Raw genomic sequence first — 27,368 nt, forward strand, 5'->3', positions numbered from 1 at the left:
TAGCGATTCTCCCAAACCATGATAGTTTCAATTTAGAATACTCCTGCAATTTATCTTTAATACCACTTTTTAATTTATTAAAATTTTGCTCCTTTGATTTTTGAGTCACTTTGACTATATTGATACCTAAATATTTAATATTATAAATTTTAAAACCATATTTATTTACAAATATTTCTTGTTCATATTTATTATAATTAAACATCATTATTTGTGCTTTTTGCCAGTTAATAGTTAGTCATGTTATTTCCCCAAATTTTTCTAAATGATTTTTTATATTATCCATACTTTCTAATGGGTTTTTAATGGTCAATAATGAGTCATCCGCAAATACTGTAAATTAATCTCAATTGTATCATTTTTACCTAATCCTCTGATTAATTTATCATTTCTTATTGCATTCGCTAACAGTTTTATAACCATACAAAACAATATTGCCGAAAGTGGACAGTCTTGTCTTGTACCTCAGCCTAGAAAAATCTGCTCTGTTAAACCATCATTAACTATTACTTCTGAAGCATTATCTGAATGTAATTTATCTATAACCCCTATAAATCTTCTACCAAATCCCCAACTCTTTATAAGCAGCCATTCCACACAATCAAAGGCCTTAAATGTCTAATGATAAAACAGTTGCCTTTGTTTTTTCCTTTTCTACCTCTAATTTTTGTTTCGATCTCCAATTTTTGTTTAAAAATTTTTTAAATGGCAGTGCATATGTGTGTGGGTCGTGGGGGCAGGATTGATTGAAGGACAGGAATGTGCAACTTCCAGATCTCTGGAATTTACCCATTCCTACTTTAGACTCTCATTGGAGTTATTCTTAAGGTTCAGTTCAGACATCTCATCAAACCATGGTTAAAGAGATTTACACATGGTTTAATACAGGGAAGGGCAATATCTGGCTTTCCAGGGTCCATTTTCATCATCCTTCTTACCTTGGCAAGCTTCAGTCTCTCTGTACCTTATAAGGTGTTGGGGTTAATTTGTGGGCAAAATAGCAGCCCAGATGCCTTGGGAGCATCATTTGATGTGCAAAGGCTATCTCAGGACTAGAGATGGGAGCTTCATATTCAGCTGTCAGGGGAGACAAATACGGAGCTCATCACCACAGGTAGCCAGTCTGATTGCTCTTCCCCCCACCAGGCATCCACTTACCACTTGTGGTGTGGCACACACGGCTGTTGTCCTTCGTGCTGCGCCAATTGCGGACGTAGCCCGGCTGGGGCTTCCCCACCTCCCTTGTGCTGCTGACCTATCAGCAGCAAGCGGGGTTGCTTGTCATCCCACCCCCTCGTTGGTCAGCAAGCTTGTTTTAGACTTCAGCTATGGGCCGGAATCCTATCAACATTCACCTAAGATTTGTGCAACTTGCTACATCTAATTGACAAAGTGCCAGGGCATATCTTGGTTGTTCAATTAATTATGTAACCAGGGGTGCATCTGAGACATACCTTGGCACCTTTCCAATCAGCTGTAATTAGCCACATCAAGTTATGCAAACCTTGCATGAACACCAATGGCATCCTGGCTATTGTTTCTTAGAAAAAAGATGTGATCGGACAATCCTACTTTTTTCTCTCTGATGAGATTAGAGTGGGGGATATTGGGGGAAATCCAAGGTGGCTGGCACCACACTGGGAGCTGTATCAGGCTGCATTCAGCCAAATGGCCATGCTTAGTCTATCCTTGATTTAGTATAATGTCTAAATTATTGGCTTTCAGCTAACCAAAAAGCCAGAATCAGAAACCTTGGTTGGAAGTAGGCTTGTAAATCATGGGTTTTAGCTTCCAGTAGCTTGGCAAAGTATTAGAATGGTCATACCATAACTATGTTCGTCATTTGGTCTTTAGATTTTGTTGCACCATGATGATGAGTGATTCCAAGGAATAATCCTAAAGCTGAGTGATGAGCAGACAGACAATAACCCGGACAAGACGGAGGTCCTAAGGGTGGGTGGCCCCTCCATTAGTGATTTCGGAAACTCCCTCTCTTTGGGGGGGTGACTATCACCATAAAGAGTGAGGTTCACAGCTTGGGGGTCCATCTGGATCTGGCACTCACCATGGAAACCCAGGTGGTATCAGTTGTCTGCTCCACCTATTTCCACCTGTGGCTGATTGCCCAGCTGCGTCCCTATCTTGATGTTGGGGCGCTCAATACCTTGGCACATGTGCTTGCAATCTCGAGATTAGACCACTGTAATGCACTCTACGTGGGGCTACCTTTGAGATTGATGCGGAAGCTTCAAATGGTGCAGAATGTGGTGGCCAGACTCCTTAATGGGACGAGAAAACATCAGCATATTTCTCCCACCCTGGCTGCCTTGCTTTGGCTGTCCATTCATTTTCGCATTGATTTCAAAGTGTTAATGATGACTTATAAAGCCCTAAACGGTTTAGGACCTTGATACCTGGTGGAACGCCTTCTCCCACCTAGATCTACCGGAATCACTCGCTATAGCCAGGAAAGACGGCTGAGGGGCCTAACGCCGAGGGATGCCCAGAAAGAAAGAACAAGAAACCGGGCCTTCTTGGCAGTGGCCCCTCGACTCTGGAACAATCTTCCGTCAGAGATCCGCCTGGCACCCTCACTGGTTGTTTTTAAGAGCCAACTAAAGACCTGGCTCTTTAGGCAGGCCTTCCCTCCTGTCAATACTTGATTTTCTTTTTTTCCATCTTGAATGATACCGATATTATTGATTTAAATCATTGTTCAAATTGTTTTTATGATTTTTAATGTAAGCCGCCCAGAGTAGACATACTGTAGTCTAGATGGGCGGAATATAAATTTAATAAATAAATATCAACTGAACTGCAGCTCTAAACTAGGGTTTGTCTAGTGTATATAGCAGTTAGCCCATGATAACAATGAGCACAACTCACAGTGTGGCTTGATGTCTAAAATGTTTATTTCCTCATAATCTTTAAATGTCTCTGCTTTAATGAGATGGGGAAGGGAAAGCAAGCTGTGTACGGCGTAAGAGATTGGCACCTGTTTCTACAACAGGTACCTGAGACACATTTTCTTCTATGTAATTGTGAAGACTAGAAAACTAATACTTAGAAAGAAAATTACAACCCGGATTTAGATGAAATCTCATTCTGTGCCAGGCACTCCACTCTGTGAAGTACTCAGACAAATAAAGGAGCAAACTGCCAATTAAATGTTCAAAACATATGTTTGAGATTATTCATTGTTGACAGCATATTCTTAACTGGAAGTGTAACCTGTTTTACTTTCTTATATGAGGCATTACAGTAGGTTAAGAGAGGTGAGCAATGCTGATCTCCATTAGCCTTGTCTGAGTTAATCATTTACACCACACATATCAGTGCAACACTGAGATTTCTGCCATATGCAATTCAACTGGATTTTATTCACTAAAAATTAGATCTGTTTTTTTTTAAATAGTAGACTATTAACAAGCTAAATACCTTATAAATGTCGGCAGCACCCCTTGTCCTGTTGGTACTAGGACTTTGGACCCCAAAGTCCCGTGGTGTAGAAAAGCCTTAAATTATCTTCCCAGAATATTGAAATTAGCCTCTCACTGAGATGAACTGGGCATTTAATGGCGGCGATTACAAGTATACTATTACAAGAATCTAACAGCCTTCCAGAGACCGATGTGAACATGGATACTTGGCTGGGATTTTTGTTGTTGTTGTTGTGTTGGGAATTTTTTTTTTTTTAACTTTCAGCACATGTAGCAGCTTAAATTCCCTGGGGCATAATCTGGTTCAAATCAAGAGGAACAAGTATTTTGTCACTGAAGTCAATGGGAGTTGAACTGCACTTTTTAAACATGACAAGATTAAATTATGGTGCATTAAGCAACAGCTTCACAGTGGTTTCCTAACATGGTTCCACTATATGTCCTGACCTACATCTGATGCTTTAACTGTGTTGGTAGCCCTTTAACTGGGCTAAATCATCTCAAGCCATTGCAATGGAAGAATACAGCAGGATCATTATAGGTTGTACTCCATGAACCACATGAGCTATTAGTTTCAAGCTACAGACTCGTCATAATTGGAAAGAGCAAAATAACAAGCCTTTCTGGAATGTCACACTCTCTTTTTTTTTTTTTTACTTGTAAAATCCCTTTGCCCAGCCAGCGGAAGATCCTTGGGATTGATTGTCAGGCACAGGTGTGCTTCTGACTGTGACGGTACAAGTGTCCATAATAAATATATGCATAAAGCATCCCCCGGCTGTCTCCCTTGTTATCCAAACACATAATTGGTACAAATGTCCATCACATTTGCAGGGAATTAGCCAAAGACAATGTCTGGCAACAAAACAAACATTGACAGAAATCTGCTTCTTAACACAGGGCTCTTCAAGGTCATCCATCTTGGAATGCCAGTCTGCAATTTTAATTATGGCAGGGGAACCATTTAGGGTGAGGATGTCTCCCACGCTGTTTTTCAGACCCCACGGAGTTACTCTTCAGGAACAAGCGTATATATCTTGTTATTTATGGAGCTATAACAACAATTGTTCCTAAAGAGACAGCTACTTTGCAATTTAGTCTTTCATATACCTAAATAAAAGCCCTGGAAGTGCAGAATCTTGCCCTTGTCCTCTTCTTTGCCATTCCTAATCACTGCACTCGTAGCAGATTTTGCCTTAAGCAAAGGAAACAGTGCCCTGGGCAAAGAGCATTTTTGCCACCTTGCTAATCAGATTTGCAGTGTTTCCAAGTTGTTTATATTACAGTATTTGTACAGCTTATTGTGGTCGATAATGTTACCTCAGAGTAAAGACCGGTTCTCTTTCTTTTTTTAATATCTAGTTTGTAGAACAAACTACATCAGACCTTGAAAAAGAGCCATACTTAAAAGCGAATAGATTGGAGTTAATTTCTTTAGGAATTTCACGTTTGTTGCTAGTAACAAAGTAAACAACCTGTAGAACTATGGTGGAAGAGAGTTAATGATGCACACTGCTTTTCTTTTTCTTGCATCTTGCTCTCTGCTAGCAATATAACTGGCAACCACTAAGCCATCAAACACACCTCAGCACCCCCTTCATCTCAGTGTCCAAGGCAAGAACCCAGATCATGGACTTCTAAGGACACCCCTTCCACCAGCCTTCATGTTGCCTGCCAGAAATACTTTCTTGCTAGGAATGTCATACTCATCCACCACCACCATCCCCAACTGGGATGGTCTGAAATGGTCTGTAAAACTGGAGAGGAACATACCAGTTTGATGGGTGTGAAGCATACCAACTAATGTAGGCAGCAACATGGTTGACATGTTTCATTCACCCAGGTCGGCTTTTGGCTATGGGGATAATTCTAATGTACAGTCCAGTGAAATAAAAATGTTCAGACATGAGAAGAAACCTGAATGTTTCAGGTGGTTACAATAGTCAGGAGGTGAGGTTGAGGAGCCTAACGCCGAGGGAGGCCCGGAAAGAAAAGACAAGAAACAGGGACTTCTTGGCGGTGGCTCCTAGCCTCTGGAATAACCTTCCCCCTGACATTCGCGCGGCTCCCTCGCTGGGTACTTTTAAAAAACAACTAAAAACATTGATGTATCGGCAGGCCTTCCCGTTTATCAACTCCTGATCCCCCTTTCCTTTTATTCCCTAGATCCCATCTTGTCGCAACTTTCCTTTGTATTATGATTTTAACTGTATTGTCGTTGTTTTTATTGTTGTAAGCCGCCTAGAGTAATCTTAATCGATTAGATAGGCGGGATATAAATAAAATTAAATAAATAAATAAATAAATAAATAAGCATAATTATCAGTCATGATATCATCATAATCGTATTCTAGATTTCATTAAGTCAAGGTCCAAACTTTAACCATTTCAAAATATTTCAGACCTTCAAAGCAAAAACAATTAGAGTTGCTAACTGACAGGAAAAAATTGACCTCACTAGAGATTTGTTTTAAACTTTATTTTCTTTACTATTGCATTGGGGCCAGCTACTGGAAAAAAACAAGACAAGGCTATTTTACTATCAATCTGCTACGATCCTTTTCTTACTTTCTTGTTGTTGTATCTTATGCACCGCTTCATATTGCCGGATTCTCACAATTTCTTCATCTGAGAAGATGCTCAGCAAAGATATACTCAGCAAAGATATAGAGGCCAAGAAATCATAAAAACTCAAAAAATGCAGACTGAAAGAATACTTTGGTTGTGTACTGAGAAATGAGAGGTACAGATTGTTGCAGCTGACCTTTTATAATAATAATTGTGCCATCAAGTCAGTTCTGGCTTACTGTGATCCTTGGGGGGGGGGGTTCTAGGTAGAGTACTTAGAAGTGGTTTGCCATTCCCTTCTGGGGGCATCCTGGGAACTATGCAGCTTGCCCAAGTCCATACAGGCTGGCTCTTCTCCCAGGAGGCACAGTGGGGAATAGAACTCCCAACCTCTGGCTCTGCAGCCGGATTCCTAACTCACTATCCAGCCATCAGTTGACCTTTTAGGGTCTAATAAACAGGAAAAGAAGCTCTGGAAGGAGAAGAATCTACTGGCTATAAATTCTTTATTGTTGAAGATTGTTTGAGATTAGAGATGGACATGAGCCACTGAACTGACTGGCAGCCAAAGAATGAGCCCATCTCTAGTTGAGATACAACCTACCGTTGTCTAGATGTCGCCAAAGCCAGTATAGTTTATGATGATGTCCAATTTGTGGTTGGGAAGGAAGAAGGAAAAAGAGAATTATCCCAGCCGTCTGAAATCCCAGCCAGGCACAAGAATTAAACTGTGTGAGTCAAAGACACAATCCAGGCTGCAGTACTTTTGCTTGAATTTTGTTAACTAACCACACAAGCTGATGTAGGTGCAGTTGCCTTCAGATGCTTTTTCACCCACACTACTATCTCCTGTAAGCTTTCTTCCAAGGCTCCAGTTATCACATTTCTTGTCTAGGGCATTTTTGGTCATCACCTTGGAAAAGTGAGGGTTTACAATATGGCTTGCAGAATCCAACATAACTGCTGGAAATCTGGAAGATATCATTTAAACACTGCAACTACCACTGTATTGGAGGGTGTTTTTTAAAAAATATTAAATTGTTATTTTTATACTGCCCTTCCTCAGAATACACAGCCTCCCTTTTATAGCCTTGTAATTAACTCATGAGGTAAACTGGGCTTAGGGATATTGACTGAGCCAAAAAATGGAGCAAAACAGATAAGGTGGATTTGAAGCTGGGCACCCCCAGTTTCTCTCCGGCCTCCTAATTAGTACAGCACAATGTCTGTCAAATACTAAAACTGTTTATATTAAGAGATAACAACTCCGTCCTTGGTACCTGACATGAGTCAGCCTGAAGCAGGCTTTAAAGGACCCTGGTGACTATTTGAACAGTGGGCCTAAATGACGTTAGAAGGAATAGCTCACCCTGACAGCAAAAATAAGCTCAAATGAGGGCTTATTTAAAAAATGGCAAGCAGTTTAGTACAGATATAGGCCAGGAAGAGGTATATGCAGCTTTTTGAAAATTAGTTTACTTGACGGATATGGTCAAAGAAAAGGAAAACCCCTTTTAAAGCAACCCTTCAAAAGAATTGTTCAAGCAGCAATAAATGTATCTAAGGAGACTGAGAAGATCACAATGAGGTCTACTGCCAGGTGTTCTGGACCACCTTCCCCCATTATAAGAAGCCTGATCTGAAGAAATTGGCAAATTTATGTTTTTGTTGCCTGTTACAGCAATATCTGCAAATCAAGCAATATCTGTAAAATGCACCAGGTGTCATTGTCGTTTAGTCGTTTCCGACTCTTCGTGACCCCATGGACCAGAGCACACCAGGCCCTCCTATCTTCCACTGCCTCCCAGAGTTGTGTCAAATTCATTCTGGTAGCTTTGATGACACTGTCCAGCCATCTCATCCTCTGTCATCCCCTTTCTCCTCTTGCCTTCACACTTTCCTAACTTCAAGGTCTTTTCCAAGGAATCTTCTCTTCTCATGAGATGGCCAAAGTATTGGAGCCTCAGCTTCAGGATCTGTCCTTCCAGTGAGCACTCAGGGTTGATTTCCTTTAGAATTGATAGGTTTGTTCTCCTTGCAGTCCAGGGGACTCTCAAGAGCCTCCTCCAGCACCACAATTCAAAGGCATCAATTCTTTGGCGGTCTGCTTTCTTTATGGTCCAGCTCTCACTTCCATACATCACTACAGAAAAAAACATAGCTTTGACTATGCGGACTTTTGTTGGCAAGGTGATGTCTTTGCTTTTTAGGATGCTGTCAAGGTTTGTCATCACTTTCCTCCCAAGAAGCAGGCGTCTTTTAATTTCGTGGATGCTGTCTCCATTTGCAGTGATCAAGGAGCCCAAGAAAGTAAAATCAGTCACTGCCTCCATATCTTCCCCTTCTATTTCCCAGGAGGTGATGGGACCAGCTTTAAATAGTTCAACTGGAATGCCATCACCTCCACTGGCCTTGTTGTTAGCCAAGCTTTCTAAGGCCCACTTGACTTCACTCTGCAGGATGTCTGGCTCAAGGTCAGCAACCACATTATCTGGGTTGTCGGGATATCCAAATCATTGTGGTATAATTCCTCTGTGTATTCTTGCCACCTCTTCTTGATGTCTTCTGCTTCTGTGAGGTCCCTCCCATTTTTTGTCTTTTATCATGTCCATCTTTGCACAAAATGTTCCTTTAACATCTCCAATTTTCCTGAACAGATCTCTGGTCTTTCCTTTTCTATTATTTTTCTCTATTTCTTTACATTGTTCATTTAAGAAGGCCCTCTTGTCTCTCCTTGCTATTCTTTGGAAGTTTGAATTCAATTTTCTGTAACTTTCCCTATCTCCCTTGCATTTTGTTTCCCTTCTCCTCTCTGCTATTTCTAAGGCCTCGTTAGACAACCACTTTGCTTTCTTGCATTTCCTTTTCTTTGGGATGGTTTTTGTTGCTGCCTCCTGTACAATGTTACGAGCCTCTATCCAAAGTTCTTCAGGCACTCTGTCCACCAAATCGAGTTCCTTAAATTTGTTCTTCACTTCCACTGTGTATTCATAAGGGATGTGGTTTAGATTATACCTGACTAGCTCAGTGGTTTTTCCTACTTTCTTCAGTTTAAGCTTGAATTTTGCTGTGAGAAGCTGTTGATCAGAGCCACAATCAGCTCCAGGTCTTGTTTTTGCTGACTGTATAGAGCTTCTCCATCTTTGGCTGCAGAGAATATAATCAATCTGATTTCGATATTGCCCATCTGGTGATTTCCATGTATAGAGTCGCCTCTTGTGTTGTTGGAAAAGAGTGTCTGTGATGACCAGCTTGTTCTCTTCACAAAACTCTATTAGCCTTTGCCCTGCTTCGTTTTGAACTCCAAGGCCAAACTTCCCTGTTGTTCCTTTTATCTCTTGACTCCCTACTTTGGCATTCCAATCCCCTAGAATGAGAAGAACATCTTTCTTTGGTGTCAGTTCTAGAAGGTGTTGTAAATCTTCATAAAACTGGTCAATTTCAGTCTCCTCAGCATTGGTGGTTGGTGCATAAACTTGGATTACTGTGATGTTGAAAGGTCTGCCTTGGATTTGTATTGACATCATTCTATCATTTTTGAGATTATATCCCATTACAGCTTTTCTCACTCTTTTGTTGACTATGAGGGCTACTCCATTTCTCCTATGGGATTCTTGCCCACAATAGTAGATATGATAATCATCTGAGCTGAATTCGCCCATTCCTGTCCATTTTAGTTCACTGATGCCCAGGATGTCGATGTTTATTCTTGCCATCTCCTGTTTGACCACATCCAACTTCCCAAAGTTCATAAATCGTACATTCCAGGTTCCTATGCAGTTTTTTTCTTTGCAGCATTGGATTTTCCTTTTACTTCCAGGCGCGTCCACAGCTGAGCGTCCTTTCGGCTTTGGCCCAACCACTTCATTAGCTCTGGAGCTACTTGTACTTGTTGTCCACTCTTCCTCAGTAGTATGTTGGATGCCTTCCGACCTGAGGGTCCCATCTTCCAGCATCATATCTTTTAGCCTTTTGTTTCTGATCATGGGGCATTCTCGGCAAAGATACTGGAGTGGCTTGCCAGTTCCTCCTCCAGGTGGATTGCGTTTAATCGGAACTCTCCACTATGACTTGTCCGTCTTGGGTGTCCCTGCACGGCATAGCCCATAGCTTTTCTGAGTTACTCAAGCCCCTTCACCACGACAAGGCAGCAATCCGTGAAGCGGGCACCAGGTGTAGCCTTGTGAAAATGTAGACAACTGTAGCAATGCTCTTCCTATAAATTTAGGAACAAACTTTCAGTTTTTAAATGAATTATTATTAGGATTGATGGATATGAAACACGACTTCATATTCAGAAATAAGAGATTCCATAAGATATCCCACCAAATATAAAATCTTGAACACATCTGTCCATTTAAAACATCAAATCCTACATTTTAATTCAAAATGCTTAAGAGGGCTCTCAATGAATGCAGCTGCTAGTACATTCCTCCAAAATGTTCTATGACTTCTACCTATGCATTAGGCAGAAATTTGACTAATCATGCATCTTCACCTGTGGAATGTCAAACAGTTGTTACACTTCTCAGAGTCCTCATCTCTCTTGAACAACCTGGTGTAAAGAAATTCAAGCTAGCACAGCAAAGCTTGGTGGAAACACAACGTTATGGCCACCACCTGAGTCTCTCTAGAGCATTAATGATCAGAGGCTGAAATACTTTACTGTTGGATATTATTTTCAATGTCATTATTTCCCTTGTGATCTGAAGTCATCTTCTAAGCTGTTATGAAGCTATATCTTACAGATTTATGGTGGTGTGCTTTTATTCTTCAGAAACCATCCCAAAATAACCCCTGCCTCACAGGAATGCTGTGCAATGACGCCTGTCCCTTGGCTGCATTGGCTAATGTGGGAGGGGAGCAGCTGCCGGCTCTGTTAAAGCATGGTGAACGATGACATGCTCTCTGCACAGAGGAGAGCTGTGCATGACAGAAGACAGATCACTGCAGGACTTCTGGGTTAGGCAGAACCTTTAAAACAGCAAAGAATCTCTTTTTGAGTGGATTTACAGGGACGAAACCTCCCCTGGGCCTGAGACCCTTCCAATAATCCCAGCTGAAAGGTTCACGGCCTATGAATTGTAGAAAGCTCTTGTCGGCTAAAAAGCACTAATTGGAACATATTGAAATCTAAGCAGGCTCTGTTGGCTGAAGTGATCATATGAGGGTGACTGAAATCATGTGTTTTCTGCACATAGATTTGATGGTGGTACAATTGCTGGAGTCTGGATAGGCAACCTTTTTGTTTGATGATTCTCCAATTCTGGGAGTCACAGGCTCAAAAAAGAAACATTTCCAAAGTCTGGCTGTTGCTCAGAAGCAAAGCAGATATTTTGTATGCTGAATCCCTGGCCTCCCCAGTGGAAACACCAGAGACTGTGAAGAGCAGCTGCCGGTCCGTGTATGCATACTAAGGAAAATCCAAACGAATGAATGAATGACTTCCAAATGGATGGCCTTAGATTTTGGCTGCTCTGTTTTCAGTTGTATGTGTCTCTCTTTAGCTTCCCCTGCAGCTCAATAGTCATCTCCCCAATGAAGGAAGACTCACGCTCCAGATTCAGTCACCCCTTCACTCTGGTCACAGGTTTTCCACCAACCTTATTCACATTCTGTTGAATGTCATTTTTTCAGATGCATACCAAACACTTTAAAAGGCATTGGATGGATCCAGGTTTAGAAACCAATCTTAACTGGCCAAAATGTCCAAGAGTCAGCTTTGCTAAGGCTAAGTCCCTCTGACACTGTGCTGAAACTGGACTTTACTTTGGACCATCCTTGCCTAGCACTAACTTTGTGCTAACAATCTGGTCGTCTCCCTGGAGTGAAGTGTTACCCAGGCAGCCTTCAAGCACCACTTTTTAGCGCCCATCTAGCTCATGTGTTCCTGCATCTTTATTAGAGTGATATCCTCAGGGAACCTACCTATCAGTCTCATTTCCTTTCTTTGCTGTTTTCCTAAGGAACAGACATGCAATTGTTTCGACTGTGCCCCCCCGAGGGCACGTGTTTATCTAGTTAGGCTTAGGGTTTACACTTTTCTATCTGGAATGTAACTTTCTCAATAAAGGTTTTCAGTGGCTTTTCCTGCTTTATTGTGGGACTGATTGCCCATGTATCTACACTGCACCTACAGAGAGAAACCTTGATTTCTCTCTCTCTCTCTCTCTCTTCTCTTTCACCTTGAAAATTATTTGCAACACAAAGAAGATTTAGATCTGGAGTCATTCACCTCTTCTCTTGCCTTTCCTCTTCTCCTGACCTTCCACTTAGCCAGAAAGGCAGTTCTGTTTGGCACCGTTATTCTGTCCAAAGTAATAATGAAACTAATAAAATGCTACTATTAATAATAATCTTAGAAAGCAGAGCTGGAAGGGACCCTATGGATCATCGAGTTCAGCCCTTGTCAAGCAGGCACAGTGGGGAGTTCAACACCCAGACTCTGGCTCTGCAGCCAGATACCTAAACCACTGAGTTCTCTATCAGCCAAGAAAAGCAAATTCTACAACACAAAAGCCACACTTTGCTTTGAATCTGTTTTTGGTGTTGATTTTGTTTACCATTTTAGTGTGGCATTCGTTTGAGTCTTTTTAATATTTGTATACTGCAGGACCCCCCTATCCATGGGATCACTATCCGCTGATTGACTCATTCACATTCTGAAGTCCGCCGGGTGAGGTCATCAGGGGGTGTGGGCCATCGTGCCATCTGTATGCTGATGACACGCAGCTCTACATCTCCTGCTCACCGACTTCACTGGATGCCGATCTGTCCCTTCAGCGCTGCCTGGAGACTGTACTGAAATGGATGCAGATGAATGGGTTGTGGCTGAACCCAGAGAAGACGGAGGTCTTGAGGATGGGTGGTCCTCCCATCAGCAGTTTGGGTGACTCCCTTTCTTTTGGGGAGACGACCCTCACCGCAAAGAGCGAGGTTCGCAGCTTGGGGATACATCTGGACACGGCACTTACCATGGAAACCCAGGTGGCGTCTGTGGCCCATTCTGCCTATTTTCATCTATGGTGGATTGCCCAGCTGTGACCCTACCTTTATGGGGGGTCCCTCACTACTCTTGTCCATGTGCTCATAATCTCGAGATTAGACCATTGTAACATACTCTATGTTGGGCTGCCTTTGAGATTGATGAGGAAACTTCAAATGGTGCAAAATATCAGCATATATCTCCCACTCTGGCTGCTCTGCACTGTCCATCTGTTTCCGCATTGATTTCAAAGTGCTAATGATTACATACAAAGCCCTAAACGGTTTGGGACCTCGATACTTGGCAGATCGCCTTCTCCCACCTAGATCTACCTGAATCACTCGACATAGCCAGCAGGGACAGCTGAGGGGCCTAACGCTGAGAGAGGCCCGGAAGGAAAGAACAAGAAACTGGGCCTTCTCACCAGTGGCCCCTCGGCTATGGAATACTGAAATCCGTCTGGCTCCCTCGCTGGGCGTTTTCAAAAGCCATTTAAAAACCTGGCTCTTTAGGCAGGCCTTCCCTCCAGTCAATTAAATGATTTTTATTTTCTGTTTCTTTACCTATTCCATCCTGGCAATGTTTTTTAGAAACAAGTGTTAAGTTTTGAGTTTTTGAAGGCTTTTATTATGTTTGTTATACTGTTGTGTTTTTATTATGTATGTAAGCCACCCTGAGTAGACTTTGTCTGGGGGGGGGGGTAAAAGTCTAATAAAAGTAAAAGTAAAAAAAAAAGGTCGTAAACTTGCTGCAATCCATGTGAAAAGGTGTGCTGCAGAGGCCAAAACTGCTAAGAAAGCCTACTGGGCCTACAATAAGAGCTCTATCACAGATAACAATTCTACAGGCAAGGTTTAATGAGAGGAAGCTGAATCGGTTGATTTTCTGTGCAACAAGGACCCTTCCAGAAAGGGGGGGGGGACACACCAGAAGAATAGTGAAATATTCTACCGGCAGCTAAAATGGGCAGTGCCCAGTTCCAACTCTTTGCTTGTTCCAGATGCTCTGCAGTCATGCTCATTATCTTCAAAGTGAAAAATCCTCACTAATGAGGTTGTTAAAAACACAGACTACAAAAGAGGCAGGCTAGAGAAAAAGCTCGCCATCTGATAGGCTCTTTGGATTTGAGAGTCGAAACACACTTCACAGCTCTGGATGTGTCAAAACCTTGCTGCATAATTAACATGCACAAATAAATTTTAAGCAGGAAATTACATTTTATGGTAGCAAGAAAATCACCCAGGGACTGTGAGTTGCCCTTCCATAGCTCCCAAAAGGCTACAGGCAAAGTCAAGGACATTTGCCCTTAAGCCTCATGTTTAACCACTAAATGCAGTAGACAGAAGGGGGACAGGAAAAATCTTTCCTGCTTGCCAGGCTTGATTTCTGAATTGCTAGTGCGAGGCTGTGATTTACAACGTCTGAACAAATGGAGCTTTACAGTTGTCCATGTAAACCTCCAGCCTATTCGGTACATGTGCAATAATGCAGCCCTTTATCTCTTGCTAATGGATTGGTTTTTTTCCTTAAATAGCAATGATAATGAGGGAAATTGTCTCTGTAACAGCTGGGGTAGAACTACATGCAAAATGATGGGACAAGCAAGGCTGGTTGCCAGTTAGGCTTCTGAGGACCATTTATCTTTTAGCCTCAACCGCTCATTAGCAGCTTTTATCCAGAGAAAAAGCCCAGAGCAGGTGGGTTCTTCTGGAGGAGGCAACTTCCGTAAGTACTTTGAGTTGGCATTATTCTCTCTAACAAAGAACTCTGGCAGATGAGTTACCTTATCAGTTTGGAAGCAAAAGGAGGTCATGCACGCAGATAACAATCTTATAAGCAAGTCAGTGGAGTGGAGCAGATGGTGAGTCAGTCTAAGAGCCAAGGGCTGGGACCTGGCATCCCCACCATACCTCTTGCAGGAAAGGGCCTCTTTAGGTCATCTGGAGATGTATGGCTGATGGGGTGGACCTGCCCTGCTATCTAGTTCCACTTCTGAAAGCCCCAGGGGTGTTGTCATATGCTGGAAATCACTAGACAGCACATTATTATTGATTATACTTGGTTTGGACCGATTCAGTGATCACAACAGCTTCCAGATTTTTTTTTCACCAAGTAAGATATTATAAAAGACAAGCGGAAGAAGGCAGGGGGAGGGGCATGCATGATGGTCAGAGAACGCTGTAGATGTTCAGGTGAGGCTCTGCCAGGGGCTGTAAGGACTTGGTGGCAGCTAAAATTTCTAGGAGGAGGCCCTTTGTTCTTCCTTAACAGTGAAGGGGGAAAGCTACTTTTTCCACTCTTAAGTACTCAGAATACCCCCAAACTGCATGGCCGTCTTTGCCATCCTTGTTTCATGAAGACTAGCAAGTTGCTTAAGGCATAACTAGTGTACTGTACATCCTTTGGTTTCATATGCATGGGGCCTTGCTCTCCCAAGAAGTTACAGTAACATGGCCATTCTTGAATGAAGAAGTTACAAAGTTACACACATAAATTGTGTGAAAAATACTGAATTGTAATGGACCAAAAAGTTGAATTCTATCACCTCTGACTTAAATCTCACCTCAGTGTTTATTAGGCTGGCAGTGCCCAGTGTTATTCTCAACACTGTTTTGCAGGTGTGGTTATTTTTACATTTTTTACATTTACTATTTTTACTTCAGCATAATCCACACAGTTTGTAATTTCCCTGTTTAATTTCCTTCTGACTTAAATATTGACATTTTTCTCCAATACTCCTGAGTATGCAAAGTTGCAGATTTAGGATAATGTTGCTTGTATCTAACGAAGAGAACTTGTTTGGGGTCTAAACACACACACACACACACACACACACACACACACACACACACACACACACACACACATGTTGTGATTCTGCAAATTTTTAAAAAAACTGTCATGTCTCTGTGTGTGTGTGTGTGTGTGTGTGTGAGAGAGAGAGAGAGAGAGAGAGAGAGGGAGTCTGTTGAGGGAGCTCTCTTTGGGCTTCATCAATCTCAACATCTGAAATCAAGAGGAAGAGGAGAATGTAAACCACAAGACAAGTTGGCCATGAATATGAAAGCAAAAACAACATTAGTCTGAACTCATGTGTGCCTATAGCCACCGACAGATACACAAAAGAAAACGGTGATTAATATGCTATCTCTCAGAAGATTCATTCGCTTGCTTGGGTGAATATCCCTCTAAGCTCTGCTTTTGCTGTCTCCATGCCAATTAAGAAATCGCCCACCCCCGCCCCCAAGGAAAACCTCCTTCTGTTTCCATGGTACATGCACAGTTAGGAACGACACTTTCCTTGCCCAGCCAGTTAGAGAGGAAACCAATCACCGTTCAGGCAGGCTCATCCTGAACTAATCCTCTCTCAGTGAGAGTCAGGGTAGGGGTGTCGGGCCTGCCCATTATGACATCAGAGTTTACAAGGGAAGGGGAGGCTCTTCCTCCCAGGCAGCAGCATCTGCTGGGAGCAGGCGATCTCCTGCTGGACCAGAAATGTTAAACTTCTGGAAAAAAGTCCGCGTGAGTTAAAAAAAATTGCACATTGAATACAGTCTGCACTCACCGAGTGTTCTAGGCTATAGCTGCTCATTGTGGAAATCCTATGTTTAGAAGTGATCTCTCTTTTTTTGTATTGACATAATCATTGGCACCAACGGAAAGCAGCTGGAGGGGACTACGTATTCTTCTCAGCACCATGGTGCAGGGGGAAAGGATGAGCACCCCCCACTCTGGTACTCCCCCGCAACAACCAGGTCCTCCCCTTAGATACCAGTAATGTCAAATGACACATTCAGCATCATCTATAGCTTGGCCCTGGAATGTAGAGGGGCGGACAATGTTGGAAGGTCCAGAGAACAATAATCCTTCCAGGACCCTCCAGAAATGTGTGTGTGTTCTCTCTCTCTCTCTCTCTCTCTCTCTCTCTCTCTCTCACACACACACACACACACACACACACACACACACAGAGAGAGAGAGAGAGAGAGAGAGAGAGAGAGATGTGACAGGAAAATCCACTTTCTGTTTGGAAGAATGGTTATTGTGGAGAGATAGATAGTACAAGGGAGGCTATTTAACAGGTGAATCTGCATTCCTGGAGTCTTCCAAAGAGCTGCAATTCCTTTTTTGGAGAAGAACTTGGTCCCCAAAAAGCGGCAGGTGGTGTGTGTGTGTGTGTGTGTGTGTGTGTGTGTGTGTGTGTGTGTGTGTGTGTGTGTGTGTGTGTGTGTGTGTGTGTGTGTGTGTGTGTGTGTGTGTGTGTGTGTGTGTGTGTGTGTGTGTGTGTGTGTGTGTGTGTGTGGAGGGGGAGCAGACATATCCCCATCCCCAATACAGAGCCATTTAAGAAAGAAGTCCATAGATCAGAGCAGGGCCAGGGTGCCCAGCCCATGCCCCTGAAGCTCTCAGCTACTCTCTGCGCAGCCCTGGAAACCAGTGGGGCCCCAGCTACTCTCTCTTACAGCCCAGTTCCTCAGGTGTTCTGTGTGCCATCCCTTGCTTCTGAAACTGCTGGGAGAGACCTAAGATTCTCTGAAACCCCAGTGACTCGACTTCCAAGAGTCCTGCTTTCCCATTTATGCTGATGAGCCACAACATTAAAATCGCTAACAAATGAAGTGAATACCATTGATTATAACCTTACAATGGCACCTGTCAAGGGGTGGGATATAATAGGCAGCCAGTGAACAGTCAGTTCTTGAATTTCATGTATTAGAAGCAGGAAATATGGGCAAGTGAAAAGATCTGTGACTTTGACAAGAGCCGACAGTGATGGCTAGATGACTGAGCACAGCATCTCCAAAATGGCAAGTCTTGTGGGGTGTTCCCAGTATCCCAGTTGTTAATGCCTACCAACAGTGGTGCAAGGAAGGACAACCAGTGAACCAGAGTCAGGGTCGTTGGCGCCCACGGGTGATTGATGCATACAGAGAGCAAAGGCTAGCCTGTGTCTGGTCTGATCACACAGAAGAGGTACTGTAGCTCAAATTGCTGAAAAACATAACACCAGCAATGATAGAAAGGTGTCAGACCACACCGTGCATTGCCGTTCGCTGTGAATGGGGTTGCTTAGGCACAGACCGGTCAGAGTGCTCATGATGACCCCCTGCCCACTACCAAAAGTGACTACAATGGGGACATGAGTGTCAGAAATGGACCATGGGGCAATGGAAGCAGGCTGCCTGGTCAGATGAATCATATTTTCTTTTAGATCAGGTGGATGGTCAGGTGCGTGCATGTTTTTTACTTGGGGAAGAAATGGCAGCAGGATGCACTATGTCAGGCCAGCGGAGGCCGTGTTATGCTCTGGGCAGTGTTCTGCTGGGAAACCTTGGGTCATGGCATTCATATGGCTGTTACATTGACACCTACCTAGAGATTGTTGCAGAACACATATACCACTTCATGTTCCCTGATGGCAGTGGCCTCTTTCAGCAGGATAATGCACCCTGGCACGCTGCCAAAATTGTTCAGGAATGATTGGAGGAACATGACAAAGAGTTGGAGGTGCTTCCTTGGCCTCCAAATTCCCTAGATCCCGGTCTGATTGAGCATCTACAGGATGTGCTGGAACGCCAGATCTGATCCACGGAGCCCCAGCTCATGACTTGCAGGACTTAAAAGATCTGCTGTTAATGTCTTGGTGCCAAATGCCACAGGGCATATTCAGAGACCTTGTGGAATCTATGACTCAGCTCATCACTGCTGTTTTGGGAGCACAGGAGGGATTTACACGATATTAGGCAGGTAGTTTTAATGTTGTGGCTGATGGGTGTACAGTAATAGGAACGGGTACATGTGAAGGCATCCCCAACCCTAACAGTCAGCAATGGAGCCCAAACTGTTAGGCGCCCTTCTTTGAGGAACTATAAGCACAGAGTGAGAAACTTAGGCATATACAAGAAACAACATGCCTTCCTTTCTGAAGGAAAAGTAGCATTTTCTAGTCAGAAGAACAGACATTTCATCAATGTACCATGAAACATCGCCTCCTTAAAACTGCTGGTACATTTTTCCCTTGAACCCGTGCCTGCCATGAGAGAAAGCTCTCCCAGAGTCCCTTGACAGACCTAGAAAGGGAGCTGTGCTGCTCTCCCAGGCCTCCCTGTTTTGCCATAACATTTGTGCTTTACAGGTACCGTAAGTAAACAATACATCAATCAGGTAGCCGTGATTCTTGCTGATGTAACCTCACCAGATCCATCCTACTTGACCTAGGGAGGAATGAAAATCATTACCAGGTGCATTTCACATACTTTGGAGCAAGCAGCTTCAGAATTTCCATTGGCGGCACCAGGCATCGACACAGGCTTCAATAAATAAAGAAAGGGCTGCAAAAGGCTGAGGCCGGCAGGCACTCAATGTGTGCAATGAACTTGCACGTTAGATCTTTTGGAACTGTGTGGCTGTATTAGAAATATACAAACATTTCAGGGACAAGTTATTGATTCAAAGGTGGGTTGTTTCTTTGTCTCCCCCACCCCCATCCAAGCAGAACATATTGGTATTTACGTGCATGTTTTCCATTGAGTGACTTTCAACTTAAAGTGATCCTAACAGGGTTTTTAGATATGCAAGATGTTCATAGAGCTGTTTGTCATTGCCTCCCCCTCCCAGTGGGTTTCTGTGGCTATTGAGCTCAATGCTCTATCCGCTCTCCCACACTGTGTATCGCATGCTAGTCACCCAAACCCTTCACATTCTACGCACTGTGGTAGCCTCAGCTGCTGGTGCCCACTAAGATGCTTTTTTGCCTGTTATCATGGTTTTTTTAAGACAGTAAAGTAACCATGTTGATCAAATGGCTTTGTCAGTAAATTCACCTGTGTTAAATTGAGATAAAAGTTCTCAAAAGTCAAGTGCTGAAGTCCATTTTGAAAGGCAGAACTCATTTCTGCAGAACATTAAGTAAAGATAAAAAGATGATTTCTGATCAAGAGCCATATACATTTCTCCTGTTGCTAAGTAGCCATAGTCACATACCTCAGGGACAATACACAACTGGAACTAGGAGAAGGACGGAAGGAAGGAAAGAAAATAGGGATGGTTTTCTAACACACTTGGATTGTACATTTCTTCAGTGCAAATTGTATAACCTAGTCAGATATTTTAGTAACCTCTTGCTCATCAGTCAATCATATCTCTCTCTCTCTGGACCTTTTTGAACCTTTACTGGTTGATGGCAGCTTGAATGCGCAGAGGTTCCCAATAGGACTGTACTGTTGGCTATGGCCCTTCTCTGTACTTACCAACCCTCCTTTTTGACAGGCTAAGATCTGTCCATGTTTATCAAAACCTGATGAGACCTCAGAGCAGTCAGAAGATACAGAGGCAGGAAGTTCCCTAGTTCTGGCAAAACAAATTCAGGTATATACCAAGTTTTTTCAATAGCCAATTTTAAAGTGATCTGGGAAATTCTTTTCTGCTCTCTTTCTGTCTTTTAAACTATATCCATGCATTTCAATTGCTCTGGCAGGCAACAGTTTCAAATTATTATACATACTAATGAATTAATGTAAGCAAGTGGGTGGGTTTACTTACATAAGCTGCCCTGGGTCCTTTTTAAAGGAGAAAGGTGGGATAAAAATATTTTTTAAAAATTAAACAAGTGGGTGTGTTTCTCTCTGTTTCAATACGGCATGCTTGGTGGGTACTTTTTTCTTGGGAAATGAAATCTCCCCGTATTGTTCAGAATTGCTTTTCTCAGCATTCACTAGCGACTGCCTGGCCTCGGCTCTGGAATGGACCAAGGTTGTTAATCTGAAACGCAACCTGGACAAGACAGAAATCCTTCTTCTGGGGGGCCCTTCTGATAGGCTGGAGGATTCTCTCCCTATGTTGGACAGGGTAACCCTTCCCCTTAAGGATCAAATTCAGAACCTGTGCGTATTCCTGGACCCAGCTCTCTCCTGGGATTTCCAGATTGCAGCCATGTCCAGGTCGGCCTTCAACCAACTGTGACAGATCACTCAGCATCACCCTTACCCCTTGAGAGGGGCTGGACTCAATGACCAATAAGGTCCCTTCCAGCTTCTTCATTCCAAAGTTAAAACCCATGTCTTCTGATTAGTAAAAAGTGTTCTGAAAAAAATTCACCTCCCCCTCTCTCCCATTCTTTTTTCCTTGTTGTTGTTGTTGTTGTTGGTGGTACATGAGGTTTCCTTTCTGCGATGCGGGAATGGAATGATGGATGTACCAGGGCTTGATTTCTAGGGGAAACTCCAGGGCACAACATTGCAAAACTATCTGAAGAACCTGCCATCTGCTCTGGAAACTCTTCTGCTTAATTTGGTTTAATCTACACATATAACTGCTTGGAGAATGGGCCTTCTCCTCCAAATATACTTAGAGCAGGGTGGGCAACTATGACCTTCCAGATGTTTTTGGTATACAACTTCCATCAGCATAACTAAAAGTATATTACAGCACGTGCAAAAATTTCTGAAGGGCCCCAGGTGTACACTCTTGGCTTAGAGCAGGCTTGTCCAACCTGCGGCCCGTGGGCCGCATGCAGCCCAGGTTGGCTCATAATGCGGCCCAGTGCAATTTTTTATTTTTAAAAAAATTCCAAAGTTTAAAATTACACTGCCGGCGTTAGCGGCTGGAATGTGGCTGGGGCACATCACAATGGTGTGGGGGGGAGAGGAAGGAAGGAAGGAGTGGCAGGGGAGGGGAGAGAGGGCTGTGTGACTGGATTGTGCCGTCCCTGTCAATAGGTGGACCCCCTCCCGGCCCCATAAAGCCACCAGAGTCAAAGCTGACAGCCTCTGCTGTCTGAGATCGCAGCTTGGAGTGGGGCTATGGAGAATGGCTAGGGCTGGCCCCCCCATGCAGCCCAAACCAAATTTATGTGCAGCCCAAACCAAATTTTCATCTTCTAATGTGGCCCAGGGAAGGTGAAAGGTTGAACACCCCTGGCTTAGAGGGTCCTCTTTAGACAGCCCTTTGCTCAGCTGTGTTTTGCATTTCCTGCAAGGAAGGTGGAACCACTGGTCTCCACTCTTGAAACACAAATTCATCCTGCCTTCTGAGTTGATCTATGGTTAGGAATCATGGTTCTATTTTTGACACTAGATCCAGTTGCTCTTGTATCATTGTTGCAGAATTACTTCCTTGACAGTCTGTGGCACTACATCTTTCTCCACAGTTCCTTTAATTCCACATATCTTGGTTGCTGAAATTTGAAGATAGTGCAATCCATCAATGGATTCAGTATTCGGGTCTCCTCCTGATGTGCAGCTGCTGGGTCTGTAGGCTCAGTTAAGACTATCAGCTAAGACTACTTACTAACCTGGAGAGCGTTCAATCTCTCCAGCTGACTGCTGTAAATGCATTAGACTCTCTGGAGCATTCAGAAGAGATTTGTAATTACTACCTCAAATATGTTATGGCTTAATTGCATTTTGACTATTGGTGTGTTGATAGAATTACTCAGTCCCAAACTAACAGCAAAGGCACAGATGGTTTATGAAATTGTGCTATTTGCTATGAAGCCCATCCCCACATCAGGTTGCATAATATTTAAGGGGAGGTGAGTTATTTTTGCATTCACGAAAAAACACGATAGCGACCAACCAGTAGATGCACTGCCCTTTTCATGGCACTTAGGCTCTCTCGCCTGAAGCAGCTCCTCGCTCTGGTGCGAGTAGTTTTGCTCTTCAAGCTCTTTCCTCTTCTGAGCATTTAAAAAGATGTCTCTCTAGGCCTCTCCTTATGTAATCAACTGGTTCATCTTCCTATATTACTTACTTACTTACATCTATACCCCACCTTTCCACTAAAAGCTAGCACTTAAGGTGGCTTACAAACTTAAAACAAAAAACACAGATAAGATCCCTTTCAGGTAAAAAGAAAATTATATAAGCCCGCCCTATTATAAAAGCCATTAGAATTAAGCAAATACATTGAAAAACCATAAAATCTGCAACATGTACAGATTAAAAACACAGCAGGGTGGCTTAGATACCATATGCTGGTCTTTTAAAAAAAGTGTTTTTACTCCCTTCTTAAAGTCAATTAGAGTGGAAAGAGCTCACAGCCTGGAGGGGGGTGTGATCTATTGCCTAGGAGCCACACAGGAGAAAGCCCTCTCCTGCCTGTTTTTAAGGCAGTCTTCTAAAACGGTTGTTGTTTCTAGGCTGCTGTCATCATCCAGAAATGGTGGCGCGGCGTGCTGGTCCGACGCAGCCTGCTCCAAGCTACCCTTTGTGCCTTGGTGATCCAGAGGTGGTGGCGCCACACTTTCAACAAAGCCCAGGAGGAAAGAAGAATCAGGGCGCTGGTTATGTATATTTGGCCTGAGAAGTCGACCGTCCTCTTGCAGTCCATGTTCAGGATGTGGCTTATGAAAACCCGGTACAAGAAGTACCAGAAGGCAGCCCAGGTCATCCAAAACAACTGGCGGCGCTACAGCTTCAGGAGAGAGTCCAATGTCTGTTCTCTTGACAACCTGGCACATGATGGCATAGACCTGAATATTGAGATTGTCGTTGGGTAAGAAAGGGGGTGGGGGTGGAGAGAGAGAAAGACTCCATGGAAGAAGCAGAGAAGACTTCTCAGGGACAGGCATTGATGGGTGAAATAAATGTTTTATAACTCCACTGGGAGATTGCTGTTCGTTCCTTTGCTCTGAAGGAACACCAAAGTGACATCCAATCGTCTGAACTATTTACTTTCATGGATGGCAGCCCTCTGGAGTCTCAGCCAGGCGGGGGTCTTTTACATCACCTGGTCCTTTTAACCGGAGAAGCCAAAGACCAAGCGTGGGATCTTTTACATGAATACATTTGGTTTGCCACTAAGACCTGAGTTATGATCCCGCTCTAGGATTGTAACAGAAGTCTTGCTGTGGGAGCCAAGTGTGGAACTGATCTCTTGATCTGTTCTGACCCTAAACTATCATCCTTACCTTATATTGCAATTTGAGGGGAAGAGCTGCTGCAGTAGTTTAGGGGCGAGTTCATCAATTGAATTTGCAGTGGGCAACATATGATCCTTTGGGCCCTAGCACACCCCAATTTTTTTTTTAAATTACACTTCTCTCTTCAACAATGCTGGGGTTAGGGGTGCTGGATCTCCAAAATTCGTGTATAGGTCTTATGTCTCCCCAAAATGCAACTACAATGCATAAACAGTTGATTAGAAAACACACACACACACATGCAGAACAGTTTTCTCAATTGGGGTTCTCTTCCATAGCATTGACAATCCTGTGTGTAATGAGCCTTAAAAGCCCCTATGACCCCTTGATCTGGAGACTGTATTAAAGATATTGTGTTTAGGTGCAAGTAGACCACTTTGATACCTTCAGCGTTAAACTCATGGGGTTCTGGGTGGGCAAGGTAACAGCATTCATTCATTCATTCATTCATTGGGTGAAAAAAAAATCTCTGTACTGTATAGCCAATGCTGTGGTATTCAGACATACAATTCAAGGGGACAGTGTACAAATTATAATGTTTTGCTCGGAAAGTCACTTTGGGGGTATGTTTTTTCCATGTTCTTTGCACCCTTGACTCCCCCTCTGCCCAAAATTTAAAAAATTAGCTGTCCTTTTAAAAAAAATAAAATAAAGCTTTTTCACTACCCTTCTTCACATTTGTGTAAGAACAATTTTTGGTGAGGGGGGGTGGGTCACAAGAGATGATCCACCACTCCAAGTTGCCAGGACAGGTGCACACGGCCCCCAGACTCCTGAAGATCATTCACCCCTAGTTTAATGATCTCCGCTATGATATGAGTCAATCTTTTTTTTCTTTTCAAAAAAGCCTTTTTCCAGCCACTCTTAGGGAAACTGAAAGAGAAGCATGGAAGGTGTTAATCCACTGCCTGCTTTAAACCTACAGTGCCTCAGCTGGACCAAATCTGGAGCTTTTCTGTGTCAACCCCAGGGGACGTGTGGGAGAGAATCAGAGACAGAAAACACTCTGGTTTCCTCCTGCCTGGAAGGGACTCAAAGCACAGGGGACAGCAGCCACTGAGAAGAGCCCAGATTTATTAATAAATGGCTTTGTGTTACCGGCAGCCCCAGTGCAGAGCATGACAGAGATGGACCAACCGCCACTGTAGCCAATTTATCTGCTTATCTTTTTAATAAGCTACCTAATTATCTTGCCGTCTATCCCCTCTCACTTTGTATAAATCTTTGCCCTGCTTTTGTTATTTACCCAACTTTGGGTTTCTCAGTTTAGCTAATGACTTCTTTCTTAAGATGGCTGAATTTTACTTTGGCATTTATCCTTCTGCATTTGGCATCCTTCGTACCTTGTCTGCCCCACAGTACCATCCAAGAAGACAGACACAGGGAGGGAACATCAGCTCCATTCTTCTCTACTCTGTGTCTTCTTTCTCTTTCTTCCCATCTTCTTCTTCTTCTTCTGTCTCCCTGCCTTTCTAGATCCTGCTTTCTTTTCTTATTATATCCCATTGTTTTAGTCCTTTGCCCTTTACACTCCTATGACCTTACATTACTCTTCCCCCACTGTTTCCCTAAAGCCTCCTTCTTTGGATGGCTTCAGAGGGTGAGCTTCTAAAACTAATACTGCACGTAGTCATTAGATGGAGACAGAAGTCCTCATAAAGAGAATATTGAACCATGCCCAAGTCTGAAGGGCTTCCAGAGGGAGGGCTTCCAGCCAGGGGTTCCATATGAGTGGGTTGGGGAGGGGAAGATGATACACCACCATGATCTTGGCCCCAAAATCTAGACAATCCAGCTCATACTGAAGGCTCCCCTACTGTGAGGGGGGAAATGAGAATGGACTATATAGCTCATGCCTGATAGTTATGGGATGATGGACTTATCATGATGGGTGATGTGGATTATGAAGTTGTACTGCCCTCTCAAATAATGCTCAGGCGCTGATCCTATTGCTTTTGAGTTGTGATAAAGTACATGCAACAGTACTGTGCAGAATGAAGATTGAAGATTTATGGGAGGCGGCCTCTCTGTTCTAGAGGCAGCAAAAGAACAAGAAGTTTGTTGTTGTTACTTTTAAGATGGCTGGTTAAAGTTACAAACTCTAGACCTCAGTTGTGTTTCCTTGTAAAAGAATCAGCTAGGGTTCTTCCTAAGAGGGAATAGCCAAAATCCTATTACTAATTTATGCTTATGTAAGGAAATTGCGTAAGTTGTGGTGGCAAATTGCCCCTCATTAAGAGCTACTGGATGTGTTCCTGAGAGTGTGATTGTAGTATTGGGCGCTTGCCCAGGAACTCAGCAAGCACCTCATTAATGAATTTGCTACCAAGACATATGCAGTTTCTTTTACATAGGAATATGATTCTGGCCTGTGGAGGATTCTTAAGGGATGCCAGAGAGCACCACTGAATCTAGTAGAACACAAGCATTACAACAAAGTAAAAAATATATATCATACAGCAGTTTGCCTTATTGGATTTTCTAAGGAAACAATATAGAAAAGGCGGGAAACAGAAGAGGAGTACAAATTGAAAACAACAATATTTGGACTGCAGGACTAATCCATGCATAAAACAGGGTAGTTTCTTGATTTTTCCTCCCCTAAGGAGGGGGAAATCTTCATTTGGAGGCATCCAAATTTAGGCCAACTTCTACTGTAGCCACTTTTGAGCAGAAGAAAGTGAGTCATCAAGTCACGCGTGAAAAACAGTGGTGGGAAGAGTATAACTTTGAAGGACAAAGGTGCTGCTCATAACTCATAGAGCTCATGAACTGAAACACCCAACCCACCTATAGAGACCAACAAAACGATGACAACAGCTAGTGCAACATTATTCTGCCTGTTTTGGTGCACAGGGCAGTCGCATATGATGGAAAGATGGTGCACAACCACCCCCAAAAGCATGTGAGGAATTATTCCTGGGCTTCACCTATTGTCTCTTCAGAATTGGAAACCTGCAAGTGTTTATGTCTTGCTTGTTAGATTCCAATCCCCCAAGGCTGACTGTACCCTCTACCTTTGAGTGGCATGAGACTAGCAAAAGAGCAAGGAGGAGGAATCTGTCCTGGCATATCTGTAGGGAAACTCCTGAAATGAAGTAACAGATGGCAATGGTCTCAGGTGTCTTCAGAGGGATCCTGTGGTCTTCCAGCCCCACAGGAATTGGGGTCAAATCTGAGACTGAGACAAACAAAGCATGAGGCTGTAGCTGGGGGATGTGAAACCTCTGTGAGAGAGGGGGCTAAAAGAGGAAGGGAAAGAATTATTTTGCATCAGAACTGCTGAAGCCACCCCTCCTCAAACAGCAATTATCCTGAAAAAGGGAGTCCATTGTGGAAGTCCATCAGTCCCCACAGAGGACAGCAGCAGTTCCTCTCTCTGTCATCATCTATATCGGAGAAAGTGAGCTAGAAATCTAATTGCAAAGTCCTGGCAACTGCACTTTGCATAGGA

The 27,368-nt window shown here is 43.3% G+C and overlaps 2 protein-coding genes across 2 annotated transcripts in view; one reads left to right on the forward strand and one right to left on the reverse strand.

The window, feature by feature from the left end:
- GRM2 (glutamate metabotropic receptor 2) overlaps window positions 1–27,368 on the reverse strand; it is a 158,171-nt gene that overhangs the window by 30,073 nt on the left and 100,730 nt on the right. The window lies entirely within an intron of this gene.
- Window positions 16,390–24,582, forward strand: LOC110084473 (IQ domain-containing protein F6). Its single transcript, XM_020803856.3, has 3 exons — window positions 16,390–16,515; window positions 20,263–20,361; window positions 23,132–24,582. The coding sequence occupies exons 1-3, from the start codon at window positions 16,489–16,491 to the stop codon at window positions 23,489–23,491; spliced, it is 486 nt and encodes a 161-aa protein (XP_020659515.3). The 5' UTR covers window positions 16,390–16,488; the 3' UTR covers window positions 23,492–24,582.

The sequence above is a fragment of the Pogona vitticeps genome, chromosome 2 (genome assembly GCF_051106095.1).
Source record: "Pogona vitticeps strain Pit_001003342236 chromosome 2, PviZW2.1, whole genome shotgun sequence".
In the NCBI taxonomy this organism is placed as follows: Eukaryota; Metazoa; Chordata; class Lepidosauria; order Squamata; family Agamidae; genus Pogona; species Pogona vitticeps.